This window comes from Phyllostomus discolor, chromosome 2 (assembly GCF_004126475.2).
Source record: "Phyllostomus discolor isolate MPI-MPIP mPhyDis1 chromosome 2, mPhyDis1.pri.v3, whole genome shotgun sequence".
Classification (NCBI taxonomy): Eukaryota; Metazoa; Chordata; class Mammalia; order Chiroptera; family Phyllostomidae; genus Phyllostomus; species Phyllostomus discolor.
The window spans coordinates 127,701,294-127,729,120 of record NC_040904.2 but is presented as its reverse complement, the minus strand read 5'-3'; the positions used below and the strand labels follow the sequence as shown (position 1 = coordinate 127,729,120).

At 37.2% G+C, this 27,827-nt stretch overlaps 1 protein-coding gene across 2 annotated transcripts in view; it reads right to left on the bottom strand.

Annotated features, from left to right (window-relative positions):
• The window catches only part of CEP83 (centrosomal protein 83), a 139,520-nt gene that overhangs the window by 92,651 nt on the left and 19,042 nt on the right, over positions 1-27,827 (bottom strand). The window contains exons 1-3 of one of the 2 annotated variants that reach the window (XM_036018560.1): positions 14,388-14,436; positions 1,780-2,053; positions 875-1,025 (exon numbers count right to left, since the gene is read on the bottom strand). In XM_036018560.1, coding sequence (XP_035874453.1) covers positions 875-1,025; positions 1,780-1,952 — 324 coding nt within the window. In that variant the 5' untranslated portion in view covers positions 1,953-2,053; positions 14,388-14,436. Of the gene's footprint in view, positions 1-874; positions 1,026-1,779; positions 2,054-14,387; positions 14,437-27,827 lie in introns of those variants that run through there. The other variant, XM_036018559.1, reaches the window with a different exon arrangement.

Genomic DNA, 27,827 nt, shown 5'->3' with positions numbered 1-27,827 from the left:
CAAAACAAATTAATCTACCAATTCTAAAGGCTTAAGTTATATTTCTCTCTGAAGTTTTTATCTTTTTGTTTAAATGCCCTAAATTTTCCTAGAAAGGAAGCAGTAAGCACAGTGGAGGCTCCAGCCCAAGCTCAGTGCTGGTGTTCTGAACAATGGAATATTTCAGGAAGATATGAACGACAAACTTCCAACACTGCTGTCAAAGGAAGCCATGAATTGGGTCATACACCATGCTAGATGACTTAAAAGATGGCTTTTTACTTTATCAATTTATGACTCCAAGATTAATAATACCTTATCATTTGTACTAAGCTGCAGGAGAATATCACTATTAATACCTACTAAGTTAAAATATATAGTAAGTTTGACTGCTACTGAAGTTAAACTTTGTTTTACTTTCTAGGTAAATGAAAACCAAATAGCGTGAAAAGTACTGGTAACTAAAGAAAGCGCAGTCAGTATTTCAGTACCAACTATCTTTTGCTTAGGACTCTCCTTACCTTACATTGTGCATAAAAATTATGTGCACATACTGTTTTTACAGTGTCTTTTAAATAGCTCCTTTAAAAAACTATCATTCTTTTTCAGCATAGTTTCAGCTATAATACTTAAACATTATAAACGTTTCTTTAAAAAATATTTAATTGTAAATTTTTATCAATTCAAACTGGCCTTTCCCTCAATTATTCTGAATAGTGAAATATTACTTAGATCAGAATAGATAAGAGAATACAAATTTACATAAAATAACTTTTGTGGTTAAACCTTACATGGTAGTGAAAACTAGACTATAAGAGAAAATTATACCACCAAACTACTCAATTTCCACTAAACATCTGACAACTTTTATATTAGCTCAAATATATTTTCTTACCTGCAGCTTTATTTCTTCTAAGTCTTTAGTTTTCTCTAATAATTCCCCTTTTAGCTCTTCAAACAGCAACTGCATTTTTTCCTGATTAGTTTGCTTTTCATTTAACAGGTGCTTGAGTTCATTTTGTGTCTTTGTATACTCATCTTGCAACCTGATTTTTTAAAAAAGAATTCAAATGTAAGTGTATCCTTTGCTTTCTAAGTGCATTACTTTTTATGTAAAGTCAACCAACACTACAGAAAATCAATACCATATATTCTATTAAAATTGCAAATATCTTTTCTTTATAGAGTTTCATTTAATTATTAACGCTATAGTTTCTGATATAACTTTCCTTTGAGGAGAAAAAAAACAAATTTAATGATACATTTAATTTGATATGTCTTGGCTCCTTTAAAAACAAGACTTTTGGGGAATTTTAGGGTAGTGAAACTATTCCGTACAATACTGTGAAGGTAGATACATGTCATTATGCTTATGCCAAAGCCCACTGAATGCACAACACAGTGAGCACCAATGTAAATGATGGACTTCAGTTAATAATAATATATCAATATCGGTTCCCTGACACAAATATGCAAGATATTAATAATAGGAGAAATTGGGGACAGGAGGAGAGTATATGCAAATCCTGTGCTTTGTACTCTTTTTCTGTAAATCTAATACCGCTTTAAAAAAAGCCTATTACATTTTTAAAGTGTAAAATAAAACACAAAGTCAAAACATAAATTGATAAGCCATTTGACACCATGCTTAGTTCAGAATAAAGTAATTTTAAAGCAAAAATTTTACTGTATTAAGTTTTAAATGTAAAAATACTGTAAAAAATTATACTCTATATTCTAGAGCAAACATGCAAAAAAAATTTTAATCAAGCCCCTCACCTCCAAATGTATGTAATTTACCTTGTGTGTTCACCTTTCAGAGTCCGATAATTAATTTTATGATGTTCACATCGTAACCTTTCATCAATTAACATTTTTTGTAACTCAGAGTGAGAATTTGACAGCCCACTGTCTCCACCAGGAGGACAAATGGTGGGAAGAGCATCCATATTGGTAGGTAAGCTAACAACCATGTGAAAATAAGTTCTAGCTTTCTTATTGTCTTAGTTTTCTTTCCAAGATTATTTTCCACTTCCTTCTTGCTAAGACAGGATCTTGGGAGGCAAAATTATACCTGCATGAAGAAATACATTTAATTAACAATCAGTGAACTCTTCAGTGTTATATTTGTTATCACTTATTATTCTCCTTATCAATTCTATAATAAAAATAACTTTGAGATTTTCAACTGTTCATAAAAGAAAATTCAAAAATAAAGTTGAATAATAACTTATCAAATTTTCTTTTACTTCCACACAAAGTTTCTGTAACCACTAAGGTCACAGCTTCAAGTACTAACCTAACTGGCAGTACTGGCTTTTCCCATTCAGGTATACTCCCAGATTCACAAACCCCAGATGTTTCCTGAAGCTACCAGGTTAAACTTCAAGGGTAGATACTAGTACAAAATCTGTATCCTGAAATCAGGAGAAAAATCACATGGAACTTGCTAAGTGGCTAGGGAAATCATAATCTTCACAAAGATGACCTTCAGTATACAACTGTGTGTGTGATTAATGCTACAAGGAGTGTTTTATTTGACAAAAGGTGACCTGTGGTCAGGCTACGGATTCAGGTGAGAAATCAGTCAACACACTAATACTGGTCACCTCCTACCTGGACTCTCAATTGCCTCGGCTATCCCCGGAAGCACTAACCCAGCATAATGAGATAACTAAATGTTTGTTTCATCAAAAGGCAAAAAATGATGACAGCATGTTCTTATTGTAAATAATTAAAAGCAAGTATTTTAACCAAAATAATTCTGTCCCTTTTAAATTCATTGATCTTTCTCAAAATTAATATATATTTTTCCTAATAGCATCCCCTCAGTGGGGGTTATCATGAATTACTTTTTCTTACTACAAGAAAAATTTTTAGCCTGTGAAAATCAACTATTATATTACTCATTCTTGGTTGAAATACATCATTTCTGATAAATTAATGTGATGCCTGCCTACTACATTAGAGGACTTTTCAACTAAAATTGGGATTGCTTTGGTTTCCTGTCAAATAGTATTTTAATAAAGGGGCGGAAATCCTTCAAGGATACTTTACACCTCACTCTTACGTTAAATTACACCAAGATTTAACTTGTGCAAATGCAGAGTACAATTTGTAGCAGCTGCCACAGAAGTATTCTGTAAGGGTATACATTCTGCAAGAGTATATATACATTTGCCATAGAATTAATGAATTGTATCATAAAACTGGCATGTAATTTTGATTCTGCTCTTTGATCTTAATTAATTTTAAGAGATAAAAACATATAATAAACCTATTCATAGTTTCTAACAATATCACCACAAGGCATTATAAAGTTTAATTTTAATTAGCTGAAAGCTTAAACCACCTTGGAAAAACTCAGACCTACCCTTTAATTGCACCACTAGAAAAAGAAAGATTTCCAAACTAAAATGAACATTTTTTCTTTTTTATTCCAGATAAATGGACAGTAAAGTAAATATTCTCATTGACTCCTACTTTAAAATGGAAGTTAAGTCCCCACAGAAATAAAATTCACTAAAACCTAAACATTTTTGTAAAACAAAGTTAAAATGATTTAGCTCCTTGCCTTTTGGTGCTGGATTACACTAGAAGTGGTTTTCAGAATGTCACTGATCTCAGGCTACCCCTTTCTCAGTCACGGCCATGCCCGCCTCATGCCCAGTTCCGCTTCCCATGCAAGCATGCATGTATTGCCCTCTGGAATTTCCCAAAACCAAGAGGGTTTCTCTCCTGTTCCAAGATGATGTTCATGATTTCAGTACCTTTTTATATGTTAATATTAATAACTAAGAAAGCTAGAATACATGATCACAGACAGTAGGAACCACACCCAAGTGCATAATACACTTCTTCTAGAACACACACATACAAATTAACAGTTAATTTGCACATGCCCACAAAAATCAGTACTAACCTTGTTGGAAAGTTACCTGTATCAAAATGACAAACCTACTGATCCCCTGGTTCAATTCTAGAGATTCATTCTATGGAAAGAGCTGGATGAGTACCCAAAAATAATTACATAAAAATTTTCTTTGCAGACAGACAAGATGCATGCAAAGTAAATGGAAACTGTGTCCACTTGCTCCTACCCACAAACTGGAGTCAGTCATTATAGCTGAACTGCCAAGCAATCATGCTGAACAATCAAATGGAACCCAGCTAATGTGAAATATTATAACCAAGGAGTATAGAAGAGGCTACATAGAAACTGGTAAGAGGGGTTGGAAGGCAGAGGGGTAAAGCCCCTGAACACGGGCAGTGACAGCCGAGAAACCAATAGATATTGTGGCTGTGGAACTCCTTTAGCCTAGGAACAAGGGGTCTTAACTAATGCAGGAATCCCCAACCCACAGCAACAGAGATGGAAATCCCCAACCTACAGCAACACAGATGGGTAAAGGAGTCTGTGTAGCACGTGGAGGTGGGAATCAGAGGGGATTCACCCAGCCTGGAACACTCAGAGCACAGCCCCCATCATAGAGAGCACTCCTATTGTTACAGCACCAGCCCAGAGAGTTCAGGTGGGGGCTCTGACTACTGGAGAGGCCATGCTGGTGCACCCAGGTTCTGTGGAGGGGACTGCTGGCTACCCCCAGCAGCGACTTTAAAGAGCTTTCTATCTTCTGGAGAGGCATCAGGCAGATGCCCTGGCAGTGACTTAACTGAGTGGCCTGGGAAGAGGATCGGTCTCCCCCAACTTGAGAGCAGAGTTGGTATCCCTACTCCCACCTGTTGAGCCATCCTGCTGCTGAGTTCAGAGGTACAGAAGAGCTGTGTAGGGCTGGGGTTTTTGGCGCTGCCCTGCTGAGACCAGCTGTGCAAAGAGATTGAAGTATAGCGTGGGGCTAGAATTTTTGGCCTGTCTTACTTGGTTTGGCAGTGAGCCAGGGAGCCACAGAGAGCTGAGATTTCTGGACTGTGTCTCCTGGGGAGGCTTGTCTGGGAACCAGATGCATGATTGCTGAGCTTCTTGGCTATGTTGCAGTGAGGCAAACCCAGTCTCCCCAGTGAGTTTGTCCATACTACCCTGGAAAGAGAAGAAGTGCCCCCTCCCCTCCCATAGGGTTGTGGGCAATAGAAAACTGTTTAGATCAGCCTTGCCAAGTAAGAAGCTCAGAATGAGGATTTTCAAAGTGTGAGTTCCTACGAGGCTATTGTCTGAGACTGGGGTGAAGAGCTTAGCTTCCTCTTGCAGGCTGGACAGGCATCAGCCCCAACAGGAGACTCTTTTCATCTATCCCCTTGAGTCAGAGGGCTGCTGAGCTTGATCCTGCAGAGGGGACAGCTGGCTGTAACCAACCTGAATCTGCAGTGAGCCCCCCTGGGGGAAGTAAAGTCAGAGACTCTGGCAGAGACCAAGGGGTTTGGCTTTGAAGCAAGGGGCTACTTCCCCTCACTGAGTGCCTAACGATGTGAGCCCCAAGTAGGGGACCCAGAGCCCTGTCTCTAGCCTGGGCGCATCCTACAGTGTCTCTTCAGAAGGCTCCAGAGGAAGACAAGGCAACCTCAGGAGGAGGCAGAGTAGCTGAAGGTAGAGGTGGACCTCAGGGAACCTTGCTCCTTTTATAGAGCTTACCCCAGCCCTACACTGGAAGAAGCTGACTCTTTTACACAGATTGCCACCCCCCCGCCACAAACACACACAAGTCCAGTCAACACAGTGAACAGCGTGGTAGCTACAGATGGGTAGCCCAAGTTTGGTTACACAACACATCCGACAGCGACTTACATCTGAACCCCACTCCAGTAGACCCACAATCAACAAAACCTGTGGCGGGCTTCAGAGGACACCAGAGCTTGACCCAACTAGCCCCAACTAACCAGCAACCAAAAGTGGGAATCCTGAGAGCACCAGACGCTGCAGGAGTAACATGGCCGCAAGCGACAGCTCTTGCACAGTCTCACACATGGTGACCAAGGTGTACCCTTACAGTCTCCTGACTGAAGCACTAACTCTAACCACAAAAGGGCCAACAGAATCCAAGACTCAACTACAACAAGGGGTACAAATAAGCCATGAGAAACACTCCTGGAGCACAGAACAAAGGTGATCTAGATGATAGTGCTACTGAGCCCAACAAGACAACTTCATCACACAACCATCAAAACAAGTTTGGGAGACATAGCCCATCTACCTAACACACAGATACCAAATGGAGAGACGAAGAAGAATACACCAAACAAAAGAACAAGAAAAATCCCCAGAAAAAGAATTAAAAGAAATAAATACAACGGAAGCAACTCAAACACCAGATGCAGAGTTTAAAATAATGGTTATAAGGATACTCAAGGACCTCAGGGAAAAAAATGGATGATTCTTGGGCACCGCCCTACCTGGTTTCAGAAGCTGTAACCCCCCATGGCTAAGGCTGAGTAAAGAGACCTTGGGACCATAAACCACTAAGGAGACAAAGCTTATCTTCCTGGCAGGGGTGCTGCCTCTGCCACCTTTTACTTTACCCTGCTTGGCCCCAGGCAGATGACTGGTTAACCAATGATGGCTAAGATTCTTCAAGGGAGGGATGACTTAAGACAGGCACAATCATGATGGAGCCATCAGGGAAGGACTTGGGGGGCTACAGAAAAAGGGGGTGATGGACCCTCGCCCCTAGGCTTTGACATAGCCTGAGTCCTCATTCTGTCTGCTAGAAGTCTCCTAATCTCTTGGCTGCCTTACTTCCCCTGCCTGACTTAAGCCTGGAACAATGACAGAGGGTGGGGTAGCCCTGGAAAGGGCGGGTTCCCTAGGGGGCAATCAGGCCTAAGAAAGAATGCATAAAATCCTGTGAAACCTGCTTTGCTAAGAATGTCCTTAGTTTTCTGATAAGGGTCCAAACATAAAATGAGTTTGTTTCCCAAAGTTTTATGGCCCTTTAGTTATCTGACCCTGATTCAGAACAAGCACACTCAGAGTACTTTGTATGTTATCTATTGTTTGATCCTTACAATGACTGATGAGCTTTACCTGTATTCCTGTGCACACTGAACCCAATAAAAGCCCATTGAGGAACAGGCTCCTGGCCTTCTCCTTTGAGAGATAGGTCACCTTTCCTTCCCAGGCAGATCATACCTTGGTAGACTTATTCTCATCTGTGGTAGATGTGGACGGGGGGTTGTGCAGGCAAAGCCCCCCTACAGATGATCTCTGTGAGAACTTAAACAGATAGTAAGCATTAAGAAGGACATAAAAACCATAAAAAAGAGCCAGTCAGAAATGAAAAATACAATACCTGAAATGAAGAATTCACTAGAAGAAATCAATAGCAGGTTAGATGAAGCAGAGGGTCAAATCAGTGAACCAAAGAACAATAAAACAGTATCTACCCTAAGAGAAAATAAAGAAGAAAAGAGACTTAAGAGAAACAAGGAAAGCCTAAGGGACCTCTGGGACAACAGCAAGCATATCAACATCTGCATCACAGAGGTTCCAGAAGGAGAACGGTGACCACAGGATAAAGAACTTGTTTGAAGAAATAATGGCAGAAAATATCCCTAACCTGTAGAAGGAAAAGGACATACAAGTTCAGTAAACAAAGGGAATCTTAATCAAGATGAACCCAAACATATTTGAACCAAGAAACCTCATAATTGAAATGGCAAAGGGTAAAGACAAAGAGAATCTTAAAGGCAAAATGAGAGAGTAGTTACATATAAGGGAGTTCCCATAAGGCTGTCTGCTGATTTCTCAACAGAAACACCAGGCCAAAAGGACTGGCATGAAGTATTCAAAGTGATGAAAATAAAGCCATGAACCAAGAATACTCTATTCAGTCAGGCTACCATTTAAACTTGAAAACTAAATAAAGAGCTTCCCAGATTAAAAAGGAAAAAGGCTAAAGGAGTTCATTACCACCAAACCAGCAAAGCAAGAAATGTTAAAGGAACTACTGTAAGAAGAATAAATATACAGAAAACCTAGGTACAAATTCTAAAATGACAATAAATAAATACCTATTTATAATAACCTTAAATGTAAATGAATTAAATGCTCCAAGCAAAAAGGCACAGGGCAGCTAAATGGATAAGAAAACATGACCCATATATATGATGTCTAGAAAAGCCCCACCTCAGATCAAAAGATTTACACAGAATGAAAGTGAAGGAATAAAGGAAAATATTCCATTCAAATGGCAAAACAAACAAAAAAGGTGGGATAGCAATACTTATATCTGGCAAAAAACACTTCAAAACAAAGGCCATAACAAGACACAAACGGGATTACTACACAACACTAAAGTGATCTATCCAACAAAAGGCTATAACCCTTGTTCTGACCAGAAAGTATTCAACCATGTAATATGAAAAATAAGAGACATTTACTGAAGAAGGTACAAGTCACAAAAAAACACTATACACAGGACAATGACACCTCCATCCTCATCAAAGTAGGCACCTTGGGACTTCACACAGTTCTCCCAATTTCCATCTGCTGCCCTGTCATATTTTCCTGAATCTCAACCATGGTCTGAAATCTCTTGCCTTTCAAAGGTGATTTTAATTTTGGGAAAAGAAGTCACAGGGCACCAAATCTGGGCCATTGGGGGACTGAGTCACTTGAGTGATTTGATGTTTCACCAAAAAAATCTGCACAAAATGTGATGCATAAGCAAGTGTGTTGTTGGGATGAAGCTGCCAATTATCAGTTGCCCATAGCTGTGACCTTTTGAATCATTCCAATAGTTTCTTCAGAGAAATGTTCAAGCTTAAAGCAAAATCTTTTGCAGACTCATTGCTCTACTTGCTCAAGTCATTTTGAATGCAACAGACACACAGTTCAAATGCTCACTCAATGGTATATACTGCCCCCACTGACTAGTATAACGAAGTTGTCATTTTCATGCCTCTGCATTCCAGTGCACTCTCCTTGGCCTCCAGGTTATATCAATGTCACACAGACCATTTCTGTTAACATCCCACAGTCATCAATGTATAGATTTTTCAGACAAAAAAATCAACATGGAAACAGTGACCTTAAACAACTTGCTAGATCAAATGGATTTAATTTATATTTATAAAACATTTCATCCCAAAGGGCAAAACATACATACATTCTCCTCAAATGCATATGGAATATTCTCAAAGATAGATCACATGTTAAGACACAAAATAAGTCTTATCAAATTCAAGAAGACTGAAATCATATCAAGCATTTTCTAGGATCACAATGGCATAAAACTTGAAATCTTAAAAAAAAATCAAAAACATTCAAATACACAGAGGCTAAATAGCATGTTATTAAATAATAAATGTGTTATTAATGAGATAAAGGAAGAAATAAAAAATTACCTGCAAACAAATAAAAATGAACATACAACAACCTAAAATCTATGGGATACAGTTAAAGCAGTCCCGACAGGGAAGTTCATAGTATTACAGGCCCACCTCAAGAAGCAAGAAAATTCTCAAATAAACAATCTAATCCTACACCTAATAAAACCAGAAAAACAACAACAAAACAAAACCCAAAGTAAGTAGAAGAAAGGAAATAATCAAGATTAGAGCAAAAATAAATGACATAGAAACTAAAAATCAATTCAAAAGATAAATGAAACCATGAGCTGGTTCTTTGAAAAAATAAATAAGATTAATTAAACTTTAACCAGATTAATCAAGAAAACACAGAGAGAGGACCCAAGTCAAATCAGAAAGGAAAGAGAAGTAACAACCGATATCACGGAAATACAAAAGACTGTAAGAAAATAGTATGAACAACCATATGCCAAGAAATTGGACAAGTTGGGTGAAATGGATGAATTTTTAGAAACATATGATCTTCCAAAACCAAATTAGGAAGAATCAGAAAACCTGAATAAACCAATAACAACTAATGAAATTGAAGCAGGAATCAAAAAGCTCCCTGCAAACAAAAGTTCTGGACCAGATGGCTTCACAGGAGAATTTTACCAATCATTCATAGAAGAACTAACATCAATCCTTCCCAAACTATTCCAAAAAACTCAACAGGAGGGAACAATTCCAAGTTCTTTTTATGAAGCCAGTATTCTCCTAATTCCAAAACCAGATACAGACACAACAAAGAAAGAAAATTATAGGACAATATCCCTGATGAACATAGATATTAAAATTCTCAACAAGATATTAGCAAAACAAATTCAGCAATGCATTACAATGATCATACGCCATGATCAAGAGGGATTTATCCTAGAGATGCAAGGTTGCTATAATATTCACAAATCAATAAATATGACACATCACATAAACAAAAGATAAAAATTACATGATCATATCAATAAATGCAGAAAAGGCATTTGATAAAATCCAACCCACACTCACGATAAAAAAACACTCGGCAAACCGACCTCAAGGCCATATATGAAAAACATACAACAAACATCATACTCAATGGGCAAACACTAAAAACATTTCCGTCAAGACCAGGAACAAGACAGAGATGTCCACTTTTACATTCATATTTAACATGTACTAGAAGTCCTAGCCACAGTGATCAAAAAGAAAAAAATTAAAGGCATCCAAATTGGGATGGAGGAAATAAAACTGTCATTGTTTGCAGACAACATAATATTGTACATAGAACACCCTAAAGATTCCACCAAAAAACTACTAGACAAAATAAACAAATTCAGCAAAGTGGCAGGATACAAAATCCACGCTCAGAAATTGATGGCATTTTTATACACCAATAAGGAACAATCAGAAAGAGAAACTAAGAAAACAATCCTATTTACTACAGCAACAACAAAAAAAATAATACAGTACCCAGGAATAAATTTAACAAAGGAGGTAAAGACCTATACATGGAAAACTGTAGGACAATAAAGAAACTGAGGAAGATACAAATAGGTGGAAGCATATACTGTTTTCATGAATTGGAAGACTTAACATCATTAAAATGTCTATACCACCCAAAGAAATCTATAGATTCAATACAATTCCTATCAAAATACCAGTGGCATATTTCACAGATCTAGAATATTCTAAAAATTTATATGGAACCAAAAAATACGCCAAATAGCCTCAGCAATCTTCAGAAAAAAGAACAAAGTTGGAGGGATGACAATACTTGACATCAAACTACCTTATAAGGTCACTGTAATCAAAACAGCCTGGTACTGGCATAACAACAGGCATATAAATCAATGGAACAGAACAGAGAGTCCAGAAATAAAACCACACCTTTATGGTCAATTAATATTTGACAAAGGAGGCAAGAGCCTATACAATGGAGAAAAGACAGTCCCTTCAGTCAAAACTACTAGGAAAGCTGGCCTGGTACATGAACAAAAATAAAACTAGACCACCAACTTATACCATACACCAGAATAAACTGAAAAATAGATAAAAGACTTAAATGTAAGTCACAAAACCATAAATATCCTAGAAGAAAACAGCAGTAAAATTTCGGCTATTTCATAAGCAATATTTTTGCCAATGTGTCTCCTAGGGCAAGGGAAATAAAGAAAAAAATAAAGAAATGGGACTACATCAAAAAAAGCTTCTGCATGGCTCAAAAAAAAAAAAACCATCAGCAAAATGAAAAGGGAACCAACTGTAATGAGAGAACATATTTGCCAATAACATATCTGTTAATGGTTTCATTTCCAAAATATATAAAGAACCAGGAAGACAAATGATCCAATTTAAAAATGGGCAAAGGATCTAAACAGACACTTCTCCAAAGAGGACATACAGATGGCCCATAGACATACGAAAAAATATGCAACATCACTAATTATAAGAGACATGCAAATTAAAACCACAACGAGGTATCACCTCACACCTATCAAAATGGCTACCATCAATAAATCAACAAACAAAAAGTGCTGGCAAGGATATGGAGAAAAGGGAACCCCAACACACTGTTGGTGGGAATACAGACTGGTGCAGCCAATGTGGAAACCAGTATAGAGTTTCCTCAAAAAAAATAACAAATGGAACTACTCCCAGGGACAGTGTAACTCAGTTGGGTCAGAGCATTGTCCCATGGACCAAAAGGCTTAGATTTGATTCCCAGTAAGGGCAAATACCCAGGTTGCAGGTTTGATCCCTAATCTGGATGCTTAAGAGAAGGCAACTGATTGATGTTTCTGTTTCACATAGATGTGTATCTGTGTCTGTGTGTCGCAACAGCATGGATGGACATGGAGATTATTATGCTAAGTGAAATGTCAGTCAGTGAAAGACAAATACCACATGATCTCACTTATATGTGAAATCTAATGAACAAAATAAACTGACACACAAAATAGAAACAGAAGCATAAATATATGGGACAGGCTGACAGTTGACAGAGGAGACAGGGACTGGATGAAAGAAGGTGAAAAGGATTAGCCAAAGAACATATATGCATGACCCAGGGACACGGACACAGTATGGGAATTGCCTGAGGGGTGGCAGGAGTGGGCAAAGGGGGAAGAAGTGGGGACAATTGTAATAGCATAAACAATAAAATATAATTTAAAAAATGGAACTCAAACCAAAAAGAAATTTTTCTTTGCAACATTGTGTTTAATTAAAAAAGGGAATACTAAGCAGCAGAAAGAAAGAAGAAAGTGATACCTTTTGTGAAAGCATGGACAGAACTAGAGAGTATTATGCTAAATGAAATAAGCCAGTTGGTGAAAGACAAACACAGTATGACCTCACTCATAACTGGAATCTAATGAACAGAATAAACTAATGGAAAAAAACCAGAGCCAGAGACACGGAAACATGGAACAGACCGATAGCTATAGGACGGGAGGCAGGAGGGGGGAATGGTGGACAGGGAAGGGACTAGTCAAAGAACATGTGTGCATGCGGCATGGACATGGACAACAGAGAGGGGACTGACTGTGGGCGAGAGGGGTGGGCTGGGTGATGGGGACAAAAGGGAAAAAAGAAATTGGGACAACTGTAATAGAATAAACAATAAAAAATACAATAATAAGTTTTTTAAAAAGAAAATAAAATTAATGCATTAAAAAAAGAAAAACAGAAAAATCAGAAACAACCTAAACTTCCATAAACAAAGGTACATGTATACTATGCATTAAAAACTATGCTACATCGGTCCCCACTGCCCCCACAGCAGGATAAAGGTTAAGAATGACAGATAAACACACATACAGACCCATATATAGTCAAATAATTTACACCAAGTTAATAACAGCAGTCACTTCTGGAGAAATAATAATAGCGGGACTCCCCCAAGAGCACAACTTGCTCTCTGTACTTTCATCATTTTATTGTTAATTTTTTTTAAATAATTATTCTGATAATGAACAATTCTACTCCCACCTATATTCAAATTATCTTAAACCAAATTCATTATCCTTGCTTTCAATTTCCCTTTAACCTGACTTTCCAGCTCCCAATATTGATACTAGTATAATGTTCTCATTTACCCACACTTAACACACCAAAGCCTTCTCTGCTTTCTCTCTCAACAGCCTATGTGTAAACACCAAATACTCTCTTCATTAAAATACATTCCATTCTCTCCATTCCTACTTAACCACAGAAAGTCAGGCTCTTATCATCCCATAACTAGGCCATTATTAGAGCTTTATGTTATCTCTGCTTCCAATATTTCCTGTCATCAACCCCACAAAGCACGGCCAGACTTAATATTTAAAACTTTGATTGGGCTTCTCACTCTCACTCAAAAGTTCCTATATGTGAAACAGTCAAAACACTCCAGAATTTCAAGGCCCTACACAATCAGCTCCAATCTACCTTGATTAGTCTAATTTCCTACCATCTGCCAAAAATTCCCTATTCCAGCTCTCACCTAAACAAGTATGCACATTATGCCTTTGTTCATGCAGCTTTTGTCTCAGTTTGTGAATCCTACCCTAATGAAAATAGACTACAGTATGGACTGTAATCATGAACTTGATTTCTGTGATTGCTGGGTATGAACAGGATTAAACACAACAGATTAGATATTGAAAAGAACTTCTTGCCTCAGACTTAAAATTATGAGCTGCTGGGTTGCATTGCCAATAGACTATTCCAGAATTTTCTACCCTAGAAATATTTAAGAATCACAGAAATCTATTTGCCTATTTGTATGAGTCTTATGAAGGTCAGAGTAATTTTTATTTGTTTTTAAAGTTTTAAAAATGAATGTGCTGTTTTGCACATATAACACATTCAGTTCTCCAGTTTAGTAGTAATCAACTTAATCAATAATAATCTTGGAAAATCTACTTATTCTAGTCCTCCAAATAGATATCTAGTGTCATACTTAGAAAGGCCTCCTAACACACAATTCTTTCTCTGACCTTCAAAAGTAGTTCCACAGTTCTATATTCAAGCTTACAAAAGAAAGAACTTCTATTTTTTATACCAATTATCAAGGAGGCTTTTAGCTAAAATGAGAAAACCCCAACTCAATTATAGCTTAAAAATGTATGTATACATCTGTCTCTTACATGAAATAAATCTGAAGGTAGTCTTCTACTTCAGCTGACAGAGGACTCCTAAAGAAAAAAAAAAAGCAAGATACATTATAAGCTGTATTTAAAATACAAGTAATTCAGGAAAAAGATAATAGACTAGGCCTCAAATTGCCCTAAAACTATTTTACAAATAAAAAATGACATAATAATGAAAAGTCCAAAGGAAGATAAAGTAATATGAATTAAAGCCACAAGAAACAACAGATAATAATAGCCCTGGCTGGTGTGGTTCAATGGATTGAGTGTTGGCCTGTGAACCAAAGGCATGTTTGCTACTAGTTCGATTACCAGTCAGGGCACATGCCTGGGCTGCCGGCCAGGTCCCCAGTGGGGGACACATGAGAGGCAACCACTCATTGATGTTCTCTCCCGTATTTCTCTCTTCCTTGCCCTCCCTCTAAAAATAAATAAAATATTTTTTAAAAAGTCTTTACAAAAAAGAAACAGATAATAGACGCAAATGGTCTCAATATTAAAGTTGTCAGACAATGATTTTGAAAGAAATTTCTATGTTATCTTTGTGTACAAGGCAATAGAAAACAAGGTTGAGAATTTCTGAGAAAATTAAAAACCATAAAAAAATCAATGAAATCCATTACATCAACAGGCTAAAGCAGAAAAATTGCATAAATCATATCAGTAGATACAGAAAAAGCATTTGATAAAATCCAACACCCATTTATGATAAAAATTCTCAGCTAATTAGGTAAAGAGGGGAACCTTCCTCAATTTGATAAAGAAGATCTATAAAAAATCTACAGTTAATATCATACTTAATAGTGAGAAGATAAAAACTTTCCCACTAAGAACAAGAACAAGCAAGGATGTTCCTTCTCACCACTCCTTTTTAACATCATACTGGATGGAAGACTTAATTAATGCAGTAAGACAATAAAAGAAAATAAAAGGCATACAGATAGGGAAGGAAAAAACAAAACTGTCAGTGTCTGCAGGTGACATGGTTGTCTAGGTAGAAGACCCAAAGGAATAATAATAATAAAAGCTCCTGAAACTAATGTGTGATTATAACAAGACTGCAGTATACAAAGTTAATGTACACAAAAATCACTCTGCTATATATCAACAATGAACAAATGGAACTTGAAATGTAACACCCAATACCAACCATTTACACTAGCACTGCCCCCACAATGAAAGAGGTATAAATCTAACAAAATATGTACACAACATATAAGAGGAAAATTATAAAACCTGGATTACAAAATTCAAATAGAAGCCCTGGCTGGCGTAGCTCAGTGGATTGAGCGCGGGCTGCGAACCAAAGTGTCACAGGTTCAGTTTCCAGTCAGGGTACATGCCTGGGTTGCAGGCCATGACCACTAGCAACTATACATTGATGTTTCTCTATCTATCTATCTATCTATCTATCTATCTCTATCTCCCTCCCTTCCCTCTCTAAAAATAAATAAATAAAAAGTTCAAATAGAGACTAAATAAATGGGAATATTCTACGTTCACAGATAGGAAGGCTCAAGATTGCCAAGATGTCAGCTCTTTCCAATGTGATCTATAAATTCAATACAATCTCAACAAGTTCTTTTGTGAATATTGGCAAACTGATTCTAAAGTTTGTATGCATAGGACAAGGCCCAGAAGAGCCAACACATTACTGAAGACCAATGTCAGAGGACTGCCCATACCTGACTTCAGGAGGCACTGTGAGGCCATGGTAAACAAGACAATGTGGTATGAGCAAAAGAACAGATAAATAGCTCAACGGAATAGAAAAGAGAGTCCAGAAATAAACTAACACAAATGCAGTCAAGTGATCTATGACAAAGGAACATATGCAAAAATAGTGCACATGCAAAAAAAAAAAAGTATACATAGAAGCCCTGGCTGGTGTAGCTCAGTGGATTGAGCGCAGGTTGCGAACCAAAACATCGCAGGTTTGATTCCCAGTCAGAGCACATGCCTGGGTTGCAGGCCACGGCCCCCAGCAACCGCACATTGATGTTTCTCTCTCTCTCTTTCTCCCTCCCTTCCCCCTCTAAAAACAAATAAATAAAATTTAAAAAAAATTTTTTTTAAATATTAAAAGATTAAAAAAGAAGTATATATAGGCACAGACCTTATACCCTTCACAAAACACATTGTACATGTAAGTAGCAAAACTACCAAACTCCTAGAAGATAACATATTAGAAAATCTAGACAAGCTTCATTATGGTGACAGCTTTTTAGATACAATACCAAAGGCAAGATCTATGAAAGAAATAATTGGTAAATTAGACTTCATTAAAACTAAAATCTTCTGTGAAAGATACTGTTAAGGGATTGAGAAGAGAAACTATAGATTGGGAGAAAATGTTTAAAAAAGATGTGATAAAGGACTGTTACCCAAAATACACAAAGAACTCAAACTCAACAACAATAAAACAACCAGATTAAAAATGGGCCACAGAGAATATACAAATAGCAAGTAAGCTTATAAAAAGATGTTCAATATCATATCTCACAAGGGAGTTGCAAATCAAAACAATGAGATACCACTCCATACCTATGAGAATGGACCAAATCCCAAACACTGACAACAACAAATGCTGGTGAGGATCCACAACCCCCATTCACTGGTATTTAACCAAATGGGCTGACAACTTACATCCACACAAAAACCTACGTCTGGGTGTTTCTAGCAGCTTCATTCATAATTGCCAAAACTTGGAAGTGACCAAGATGTTCTTTAGCAGATAAATGGATAAACAAACTGATACATTCTCACAATGGAATATTGTTCAACCCTAAGTAGAAATGAGCTATCATGCCATGAAAAGATATAGAGGAATCATAAAAGCATGGCACTAGGTAAAAGAAGCTAATCTCAAAAGGATACATACAATAGGATAATATATGATACAAATGATAACATATCATTATCATCCATAGTTCATAAGGATTCACTCTTGGTGTTTTACATTCTGTGGAGTTTGACAAGTGTATAGTGCCATGTATTTTATAATTGTAGTATCTTATAGAATAATTTCACAGCTCTAAAAATCCTCTGTGCTCCATATACTTATCCCTTCCTTTCCCCTAACCTCCAGCTATATTACATCATAAAGGGTAACGAATGTACCACTCTGTGCTGGGATGTTAATAATGGGGGAGGTGGTGCATGTGCCAGGTGAGGCAAGGGTTATACGGGAACCCTACGTACTTTCTGCTCAATTTTGATATACATCTAAAAGAGAAGAAGAAGAACGGGAGGGGGAGGGAGGGAGAGAGGAAGGAAGGGGAACAAAAAGAAAGAATACATGACAGAAACCATACATGGCCTGAGAAGCCTAAAATAATTATTCACTCTTTATAACAAAACCTTGCTGAACCTTTCTCTAGGATGACCATTGAAGAATGCTAAAAGGATGGAAAAATAAAAATTACTCAAACACTCTAACATAGGGTTTCTCAACCTTTGTATTTCGGATATTTTAGACGAGATAGTTCTTTGTGGTGGGCGGCTATCCTATACTTTGTAGGATAGTAAGCAATATTCCTACCCATTCTCTACCCATTAGATGCCAGCACCTCCCCACTCCAGCCCCAATTGTGCAAAACAAAAGGTCTCCACTTTACTAAATGTAACCCAGGGGCACAAAATCCCCACCAACACCCCCCTCACTGTAGAGACCACTCTTTTCCTGAGAATTCAGACTAAAAGAAGGCAAGCTGGGAGATAAGAGGGAACATAAAACAAGCAGAAAATGGAAACTGAGGCAGTAGACTTAGACTAACATATCCGTAATTACATTCAAGTACATAGATTAACGCTTCAAACAAAAGAGAAATTTAAAAGAAAAAAGCATGAACCAACTACATGCCTTTTTAGCAAGACATTTTTAAAACATAAGCGCACAGGAAAGTTGGGGGGAAAAGAGAAAAGCTAATGCAAACATTAATCAAAGGAGATATTATTATCTACAACTATATAACTAACGTATAATACATACAACTTAACTACATGTATAATATATAACTATTAACATCAGATAAAGTCGATTTTAAGGTGAAAAATATCCCACTAGAGATGAAGAAGCACATTCATAATGATAAAAAGTTAGATACACAATAAAGATGTGACAATTCTAATTTATATATATTAAGTGGTCAAAACTATAAGGAAATACAGACAAATTCACAATCATATGGCGCTTTAACTACTATAACAATCAGGAAGAATATCAACAATTTAAACAACACAAGTAACCAACCTGTCTAAACTGACTTGTATAGAAAACTATACCCAATAAACTCCCTCTAACTAAATACACATTCTTTATAACTAGACATGTAACATTTATAAATATCAACTACATGCTGGATCTCTAAAAATTTTAAAAGACCAAACTTATACAGAACATGTTTTCTGACCACAGTAAAACTAAAATTCAGTACAGAAAGATAAACTGGAAAAGCTACATATGCTTTGAAAGTAAGAATACATTTCAAATAACTTGTAAATCAAAGAAAAGGGCACAGTAAAAATTAGACAATATCTAGAACCAGATAAAAACTGATGTTACATATTAAAACTTGTGGGATGAAGACTTTAACTTGTGGGAAGATGAAACAGATGTACACTTCCCTATAAATCCCAGTAATATCACTGAACGTCCTAAAGAGAGATATATACATATATACACACATACATACACATGCATACACTTTGTTACAGAACAGACCCATGGTGGGGGACGATATACTATTACTGAATGGAACTCCCCTTCTCCCAGGGTCCCCCTGTACTAGGTTCGCCTTGCCCACTGCTAGGGAATTATAGCTCTCAATGCCAGAGATTGGTGAAAAGGGAAGGATTTATTCAAAAGTTATGCAGACTTAGAGTTATAACTTAATGCCTTCATTAAAATCCCCAAGTCCCTTAAACACCCACAAACACACACAGTCCTTCCTTCCCCCCTTTGCCCAGTCCAGGGTACCCTATCTCAGGAAAAGAAATAAAGTCTGTAGCTCAAGTAGCCCCAGGTTCTTCCCAGTAATCTGTGCTCAGCTGGCAGGCCTCCCTCGGTTCCCAGCACCATCAGCTGTGTTGCTGAGATCTCCCATTCTTAATGCAAACCCACGTGGCACCTTCTCAAGGCTCACCAGTGAGAGTCCTTTCATCCATTTCCTCCCTTGCAAGGTCTCTCCTGTTTCCTCCAAACTGCTAAGAGAGAGCTTTGCATCATTGCTACATCTTGCTTTCCTGCTTCCTAAGCCACACGGCAAAGGAAGCCCCAAAGCCACGTGATTCCAAACCTTGCAAAAGCCTCAGAGGTCCTCTCTTCTTCTACAGCCCTGCTTCTGACTCCTCCCACAATTGGCTACAGCTGCCAGCATTCTCATATTTTTTCCTGCTTTTCTGGGCTACCATAGTAAGTCCAGGCAGGCATGGCCCCGTGACATGGAGCCAATCATCTCCAAGCTCTCACACAGGTGCTGTAAGCAAGGGGCGTTGCCTCCCAATTACATCCTGAGTGGAAGTCACTCCCTGGCTCAAAGCATGGTCACAGCTTTTTAATATACATGAAACCAGTTAAAAGTTAGAGATATGCTTGTTCCTGAGATTATTTGCAAAACTTTTGCTGTGCAGAACAACTCTCAAGGGCTGTGCTCTACATGTCTTATCCCCCAGTTCAGACTTGTGGGGTTGAGAACATCCTGTATTTTTAATATTTCCTGGACACTCTGAGTTGTGGACCACATTACAAATTCCTCTTTGCTTGGGTGGGGTGGGGGGGGTGGCCTAGCTGCACCTTGTTACAGTCTGACAGAACTTTTAGAAAATGGAGACTACATGGCGGAATGGCTAAGGACCTTGGGATATAAGAACCAACGCAGTGGTGAGGAGTGCCTGTGTTTTCTTTCTTCCTCATATATGCCCAGCTTGGAGCTAAAGAAGCTGGAAACGAGTTTAGATTAAAAAAAAAAAAGAGAGAGAGAGAGAGAAGAAGAAAAAGAAAGAAAGCTTTAACAAAAGCTTATTCTCTAGCCAAAGTATTGTAACATGATAATGGAAGCCTAGCAAGATAAAAAAATTTTAGATAACACTCTACTCTAGGCAAATACTACAGAAAAGACTGTAGCTCCACCCCATCCACACAGGCAAGGGCCAGGTCCAGAGGCCAGGCTGTAACAAGGTATCCCAATACCCTGCCTGGGTAGTATACAAAAAGGGTGAATAGAAAATTGGGACCCTCATTCCTGATGAACAGTTATAAAGCCTCATGCTCCAGAAAAGTCAGTAGAGATCACATGGGAAACCTGAACTTTCTTCCCCCCCTACAAGATGCTATAAACATTCTTTTTTTTTTTTAGAAAATAAATTTTCCTTATATTTAGGAAAATATAAGACATTCTGTGGACTTTTTTTTTCATTTGGGGGAGGGGTAATATATTAGTGGAATTGCTAGATCACAGAATGTACAAGGTTTGTCCAGAAAAAGTCCAGCCACTGTTATTATAATGAGAACAGTTCACAGGACATCGATGTAAGCTGGCAGCCAAGGAGAGTGGACTGGAATACACATGAATGAGCAATGACAACTTCACTGTACTAGTCAGTGGGGGCAGTAGACACCACTGAATGAGCATGTGTACTGTGTGGCTATCACATTTAAAATGCATGAGCGAGTAGAGCAACGAATCTGCATTAAATTTCACCTTAAGCTTAAACATTCCTCCCCAGAAACTACTGAAATGATTCAGAAGGCTGTAGTTATGGGCAACTGGTGATTGGTAGCTTCATTATAACAGGCTTGCTTATGCATCACATCTCATACAGAGTTTTTGGCAAAACATCAAATCATCCAGGTGACTCAGCCTCCATACAGCCCAGATTTGGAACCCTGCAATGAGATTCAGGAAAATATGACAGGGCAGCTGACGACAACTGGGAGAACTATGTGAGGTTCCAAGGTACCTACTTTGAGGAGGACTTAGGCGCCATTGTCCCATGTACAATGTTTCTTGTGTCTTCTATCTTCTTTCATAAATGTCTCTATTTTTCATATTACATGGCTAGATACCTTCTGGACAGACCTTGTGTGTTTAACTTTATAAAAACTGACAAATCCTTTTTCCACAGTGGTTGTACTATTTTTCATTTCAAACAACATATAAGAAATCTCTGTTGCTCCACATTTTCACCAACATTTGGTGGTGTCAGTTATTAAAAGACAAACTGAGGCACATTAAAGTTTTCAACAGTTTATTTAAGCATACATCAATTCTAATCAAGAAGTGCCAAACTGAAAGTGGTTAGGAGTACTCCACCAAGAACAGCATCAAAGGGAGGAGATATGGAAGCAAAGCAAGGAAATCATTTGATTGATTATAGCTTAAGGAGTTGCCTTATTTAGGAAGGCCTAACTGGCTATAACTGGTTGTCCTTAAATTTCATTTTCTTGGATTTGAGTGCACTGATTCTGGTTAGGCTTTGATTTGCTTGGTAAACTACCAAGGCATCAGAGCCACCATAGTCTAATGGCTTCCCTGTTTAATGACTTTAACAAGGCCTTTTTAATTTTAGGTGTTCTTGGGAATATACAGTGACGCCTCATTGTGGTTTTAATTTTAATTTCCCTGAAGCAATTTTTCATGTATTTAATGGACATGCATAGATCTTCCTAATCTAAAAGATCTTCACTTTAAATGATCACAACAAAGAATGTTCACTTTGTAATGGGTAAAATGTGAGATAGCTATTTGTGTATTAGAAATGAAAACAAATTTAAAATTTATCTCTTTACACTGACTACTGGTAGCTTCCTGAGCACACACCACTATTTTCTACTTCCATGTCTTTGCAAATAGTATTTTCCTGGCCCAAGGGCCTTTCCATCTCTCTGCAGTCTCCTCTGGTTAGTCTTCAAATTCCCACCTAGGAATGCATTACTTTCTTTATGAAGTACTTCCTAACTCTCCCAAATATACACATATGGGTAATGACACTATCTCCTGTCTTATATTTAGTATACATAATACATGCAATGTAACTTCCTCCAGGGCAAGAAACATGTTTTACTCATCTTTATAACCCCAGTACCTAAAAAACACAGCCAAATAATAGCTCAAAAATATCAAATGAATATGTTCATCATTTTAATGCTACTTTATTTTTTTAAGATTTTATTTATTCATTTTTAGACAGAGGGGAAGGGAGAGAGAAAAAGAGGGAGAGAAACATCAGTGTGTGGTTGCCTCTCACGCACGCCCCACCAGGGACCTGGCTGGCAACCCAGGCATGTGCCCTGACTGGAAATCAAACCAGCGATCCTTTGGTTCATAGGCCAGTGCTCAGTTCACTAAGCCATATCAGCCAAGGCTTCTAATGCTACTTTAGATGTGACTCACTTTGGCAATCTATACCTAGTAACTGGGGCTTCCAGACTGTACCAAGCTAAATGCTGGCCCCCAAAAAGATGTAGCCAAAAAAAAAAAAAAAAAAAGGTGATTAAATTAAGACTCCTCAAAGGACAAGTTTATTCTGGGTGGACACTAAATACAATCACATGTATCCTTTTAGACAGAGGTAGAGGGAGTGCTGAGACTGAAGAGGAGGTGATGTAGTTAAGAAGGCAGAAATGAGATGTTTGTGGCCACAAACCAAGGAATGCTTGGAGCCACAGGAAGCCTGAAGAAGCAAGGAAAGGATTGTCCCTAAAGCCTTTGGTGGAGTGCAGCTCTTGATCTCAGATTCCTGGTCTTCAAACTACGAGTGAATAAATTCTTGTTATTTTAAGCCACTCAGTATATGGTAATCTGTTACAGTAGTCACAGGTAACTAATATATTCACTTTCTCTTCAGTTTATTTTTTCATAATGACTTCTACCCAAAACCAAAATATCTATCGCAATTTTAAATTTCTTCCTTGGTCTGATTTCAACCAGTTAATATATGGGTATCAATTACTTACAGAATATCCACATATGTATTGGCACACAAAGTACATACTAAAAGAAAAAATTCCTATTGTGCAGGGTTAACCAAATAAAGAAACTCATAAAGTAAATCTTAAAAAGTACACAGTTCAAACAGCATTTTTTTTTAAAAGGTAAAACATTATTTCGGCCATCTGTTAACCCGTGAAGACTTATTAGATGACTAGCCTCCGTGAAAGGCTATTTTTAAAAGACTAAGCACAACCCTTCTCCAAATATTTCATCTTCCTCTCTTCAAAACTACCACTATCACAAAGTCACACCCACATGTCCTTCCTCCTACTTCTTTTGACCAGTCCCAGCTCTACAGACCTACATATGACATTTTGTTTTTGCACAAGAACTGTATTCTTAAGCAGTGGTGCCATGTCTGCTCCAAAAAAATGGTAATTCAAAACATTCTAAGAGCACAGCTGCTAATACTCATGGAAAGCTTCCAAAACACATTCCATTAAAAAGCACATGAACATTTCAAAACAATGCTTTAAATACTACATGCCCCCAATGCAAATGTTGTTTTTAAAAGGAACATAGAAAGTCCAAAGAGAACCTACATCAGGCATTTTCACTTATAAACAAAACATTAGAAATGAATTTCTTTAAAATCCAGATAGCATCCTGTATTGGTCACCCAAACAGCCTTTGATGGCCATCCACCGGTGTCTTGTATACAAAACAAAAATGTCACAACTTGACACTCTGCCAAACCTTTCAAAGTGCAGCTGGGAGCAGACCCTTCAAAGCCCTGGTAAGGTGCCAGGCCCCATAATTGTGATTCAGGAGAAATCAAGAGGGCGAGGAAAAAGGAAGGGAGGAAGATATGTGTTAATGTAGTTAGCAATCACCACTAAGCACTTTGAATTAAAATGTTATTCTATTCTTATAATTGCAGTGTCTGCCTCTGCACAGCTTAATTCACACAAAAGAATTCTGGGAAGTGGGATATAGTAACCAGTCAACCTCAAATGCTTAAAAATAAATTACACAAGTCTCTGAAAAGCTGCGATGTGAACAACAAAGACAACTCTTGCTCAAACCATACTTCAAATTCACTGTAACATTTCTTAGTCTAGGCTCTATTACATACAACATAGGGACTTCCCAAAAGATTTACAAGCACTTACTATGTCTGTGCAAACTGTGGAGTCTTCTTTACTCACAGTCCTATTATTTCTCCTGAAATAGAAAAGGCTACTACATGTCTCTAACGTAAAATGATTATTGATTACTAATCTAACAACAGTATTCTGGAAACTTTGTGTTTTAAATAAATCCTGATTTAATTTTACTACCATTAGATTTATGTCTTAAGTCTGAAAAGTTAAATTCAAAACATTTGATAAGAGTTCACCTTATATTTTTACTGGAGTTAACATTAAGCATTCTTTTTTTTTCATCTTTGAGAATCTGCCAAAAAGAAAGTACAGAATTTTTCAGAGCCAGAAGAGGGAGATAAAAAAAAGTCATCCTCAAGACATACAGTTAATTTTAACTATATATCTTTCCTTTAAAGCAATTAAACAGAAAGTATTTATGAAGGATGACTTAGTGTAAGTCGACCACTCCATAAATATGGACCACTCATATTTACAGAGTAGTCCACTTACATTATCTTACACTATATATCTTTCCTTTAAAGCAATTAAACAGAAAGTATTTATGGAGTATGTCTTACACTAAGAGGGCTCTGAAGGATACACAGAAATACAAAAGGCACCACGTCAAGCAGACTTCTGAGCAAGGAAGAGTCTACCTATATCATAGTGTTATGGGCATGTTCTCTGTTGGGTACAGGGATAAGGAAATAAGTAAAAGAAAACCATTGCCCTCAAGGAATTCACAGTGGTCAGTGAAATATACACACTAACCAACAATTGCTGACTGAACAAGAATAAAAGAAAATTTACTATTAAATTCCTTTCTTCAAGAAAATTTTACCAAGTGGATATGCTACTTATTCAAAATGATAAATGAATTCACAAAGTTGTAAAACTATAAAGCATTGTAATATATTTATAAGTAATATGGGTACAGAGAGGAGAGGACTAATTCTGCTAAAGAAGTTGTCAAGGAAGGTTTCACAAAGAAAGAAATCCAAAGAAAGGGATGCAAGTACAAAAGCATGGAAATGAAAGAACACTGTGGGTTGGGAGTGGGGCAGGGGTAGCATATCAGCCTGGAGGCATAGGGTAGGGCCTTGAAGGCCACAGGCAGAACACTGGGTTTATCCTGGGGTCTAGGAGAACCAATTAGAGGTTGTAAGCTTGTGGGTGGATTTGTACTTCAGAAAAATAGATAATCCAAGATGTGGAGAAAAGACTGAGGAGGTGAGAGGGGAGTGGGTGAGAAAGAAAGAGAAGAATGAAGATCAAAAGTAGACAAAAAGGGATTAAAAGTGCAGGAAAGCAATGATGAAGGCCTAAATTAAAATAGCGGCAGCGGTAATCAAGGAATAGTCTTGAATGAATTTAGAGGCACAAGTGGTTATTAATTCATACCCATTTCCCTCAAAAAAAAATGAAAACTATTTTAATGTTGTCATTAGTTAAAAGACCAACCAGGAAATCAGGGCAGTTTTTAAAAGTAAAATAGAATACAGTTAAAGTAGAAAAAAGGCTGTTTCAAAGATTACACTTACTTCAAGCACTAATTCTCCATATGAACTAAGACTCACTTTGCAAAAGCATCTTGGTAAATGCAAATAATATTATAGTAATAATAGTAAAATAGTAAAACACTCAGAGTGTTTTACTATAATACCTTTTTCTATAGTACCTAAGTATCTACCTTTCTTGTACAGGAATTTTATCAGCAAAGGGGTAAATACTTTGTTCTGTCAGGAACAAGGACATAAAGTATTTCATTCTTTAGATGTCCACCTGCTGTTACTCCTCATTCTTTCCTTCAAACAGTCATCGCTACAGCAACACACTCTTAAGAAATTTGTGAGTGGAAAGTATGTTTTTGCAAAAATATCAGAACTCAAGAAAATGAGCTACTTTATTTTTCCTTTAATGCAAGAGATACACAATATGTCTTAAGACAACTGCAAAATATGACAAGTAGGAAACAAAAAATGGACTTAAAACACAAGGAAATGTAAAAATTAGTGTTGCACATTTACATGGAAATTCTTTTTACAGGTTACAATGACACCTTGTGGTAAGACTTTTAAAATTATATTTAAGTTATCATGGAAAATATTTTTACAGCAGAGATATAATAAACCTAGCTTAGCAAAATAAGGAAGAACAAAACCACAGTGTTGAGATGGTATAAACATGCACAACAATCCATTTGCAAAATTAAGAACAAAAAATCACACTTTAAAAAATGTCATAATATTAAGACAGGCAAAAGCACCTTACTATTAATATAAAGTACACTATTTCCTTCACAAGCTAAAATTATAAATTTTTTTAAAGATGCAAAAAGAAACTACTTTTGAGATGGTGAGTGTAGTTCCTGGCAAAAGAACTTGGTGCAGCTACTCTCGCTTGCTTGGGATGTGTGCTGCGTCTGTAGCTGTTGTTTGCCTCTCTGCAAAACAAATACTGAAAGCTGTTTTCACTTTTTGTATTTTCATAAAAGTGAAAATCCTCTTCAGACTTCTTTTAGAGGTTAGAGAAAACAGGTACTAATGTAGGTCTTTGATAAAAGCAAAGTGGCATAAAGCAAGCCTTTGAAAAGCAGGGGATTCTTGCACTATCTATTGTTTAATTAGTAAGAAAGGAGTAATGACATCAAATTACTGCCACAGTTTATAAACCATGTGTCAGTATTTGCATGTAAAGAGAGTGCCAACATCAAGTTACCATAGTTTTGTACTGTCTGTGAGGGTCTGTGCTTTATCTGGATTTATTTTGTGCATCAGTTAGCAAGGTGTGTCCTAAGGTGATTGCTTCTTCACTTTATGCCATTTCAGCTTACAAAAGGTTTCACAGGAATGCTCTAATTTAAAAAAAGGGGAAACCTATACCACTTTAAATATTTCAAGATTGATTAATCCAATAATTAAGAAAATAATTCATAATTACCTTTTTTGGTAGTTTACTATGTTTACTATACTAAATAGCAGTAAACATAAAGAAAAGTTAATGATGGAGTTAGCACACAATCACCTTGAGTCTCTTTGAAATAATCTTCTCCCTTAGCATCTATAATACCATGATCACCTCTGATCTCACTGACCTTTCTCACTGTCACTTGTTCTCTTTCTCCCTCACCATGAGAAATCTCTGGACTGCTGCTCCATTTCTGTAAAAGTCAAGCTGTCTATCTCACAACTTCGTTTATTATACCTGAATGACACTCAAATTTACACCCACATTCCTAACCTCTCTCCCAGCTCATAACTCCCATTCTCCTCACAAGTCTTATCTACAAAGGAAGCTCAACAAAGTAAGAATTAAGCTAATTAGCTTCAAATTTTCTACCTGCCTACTTACAAAAATCC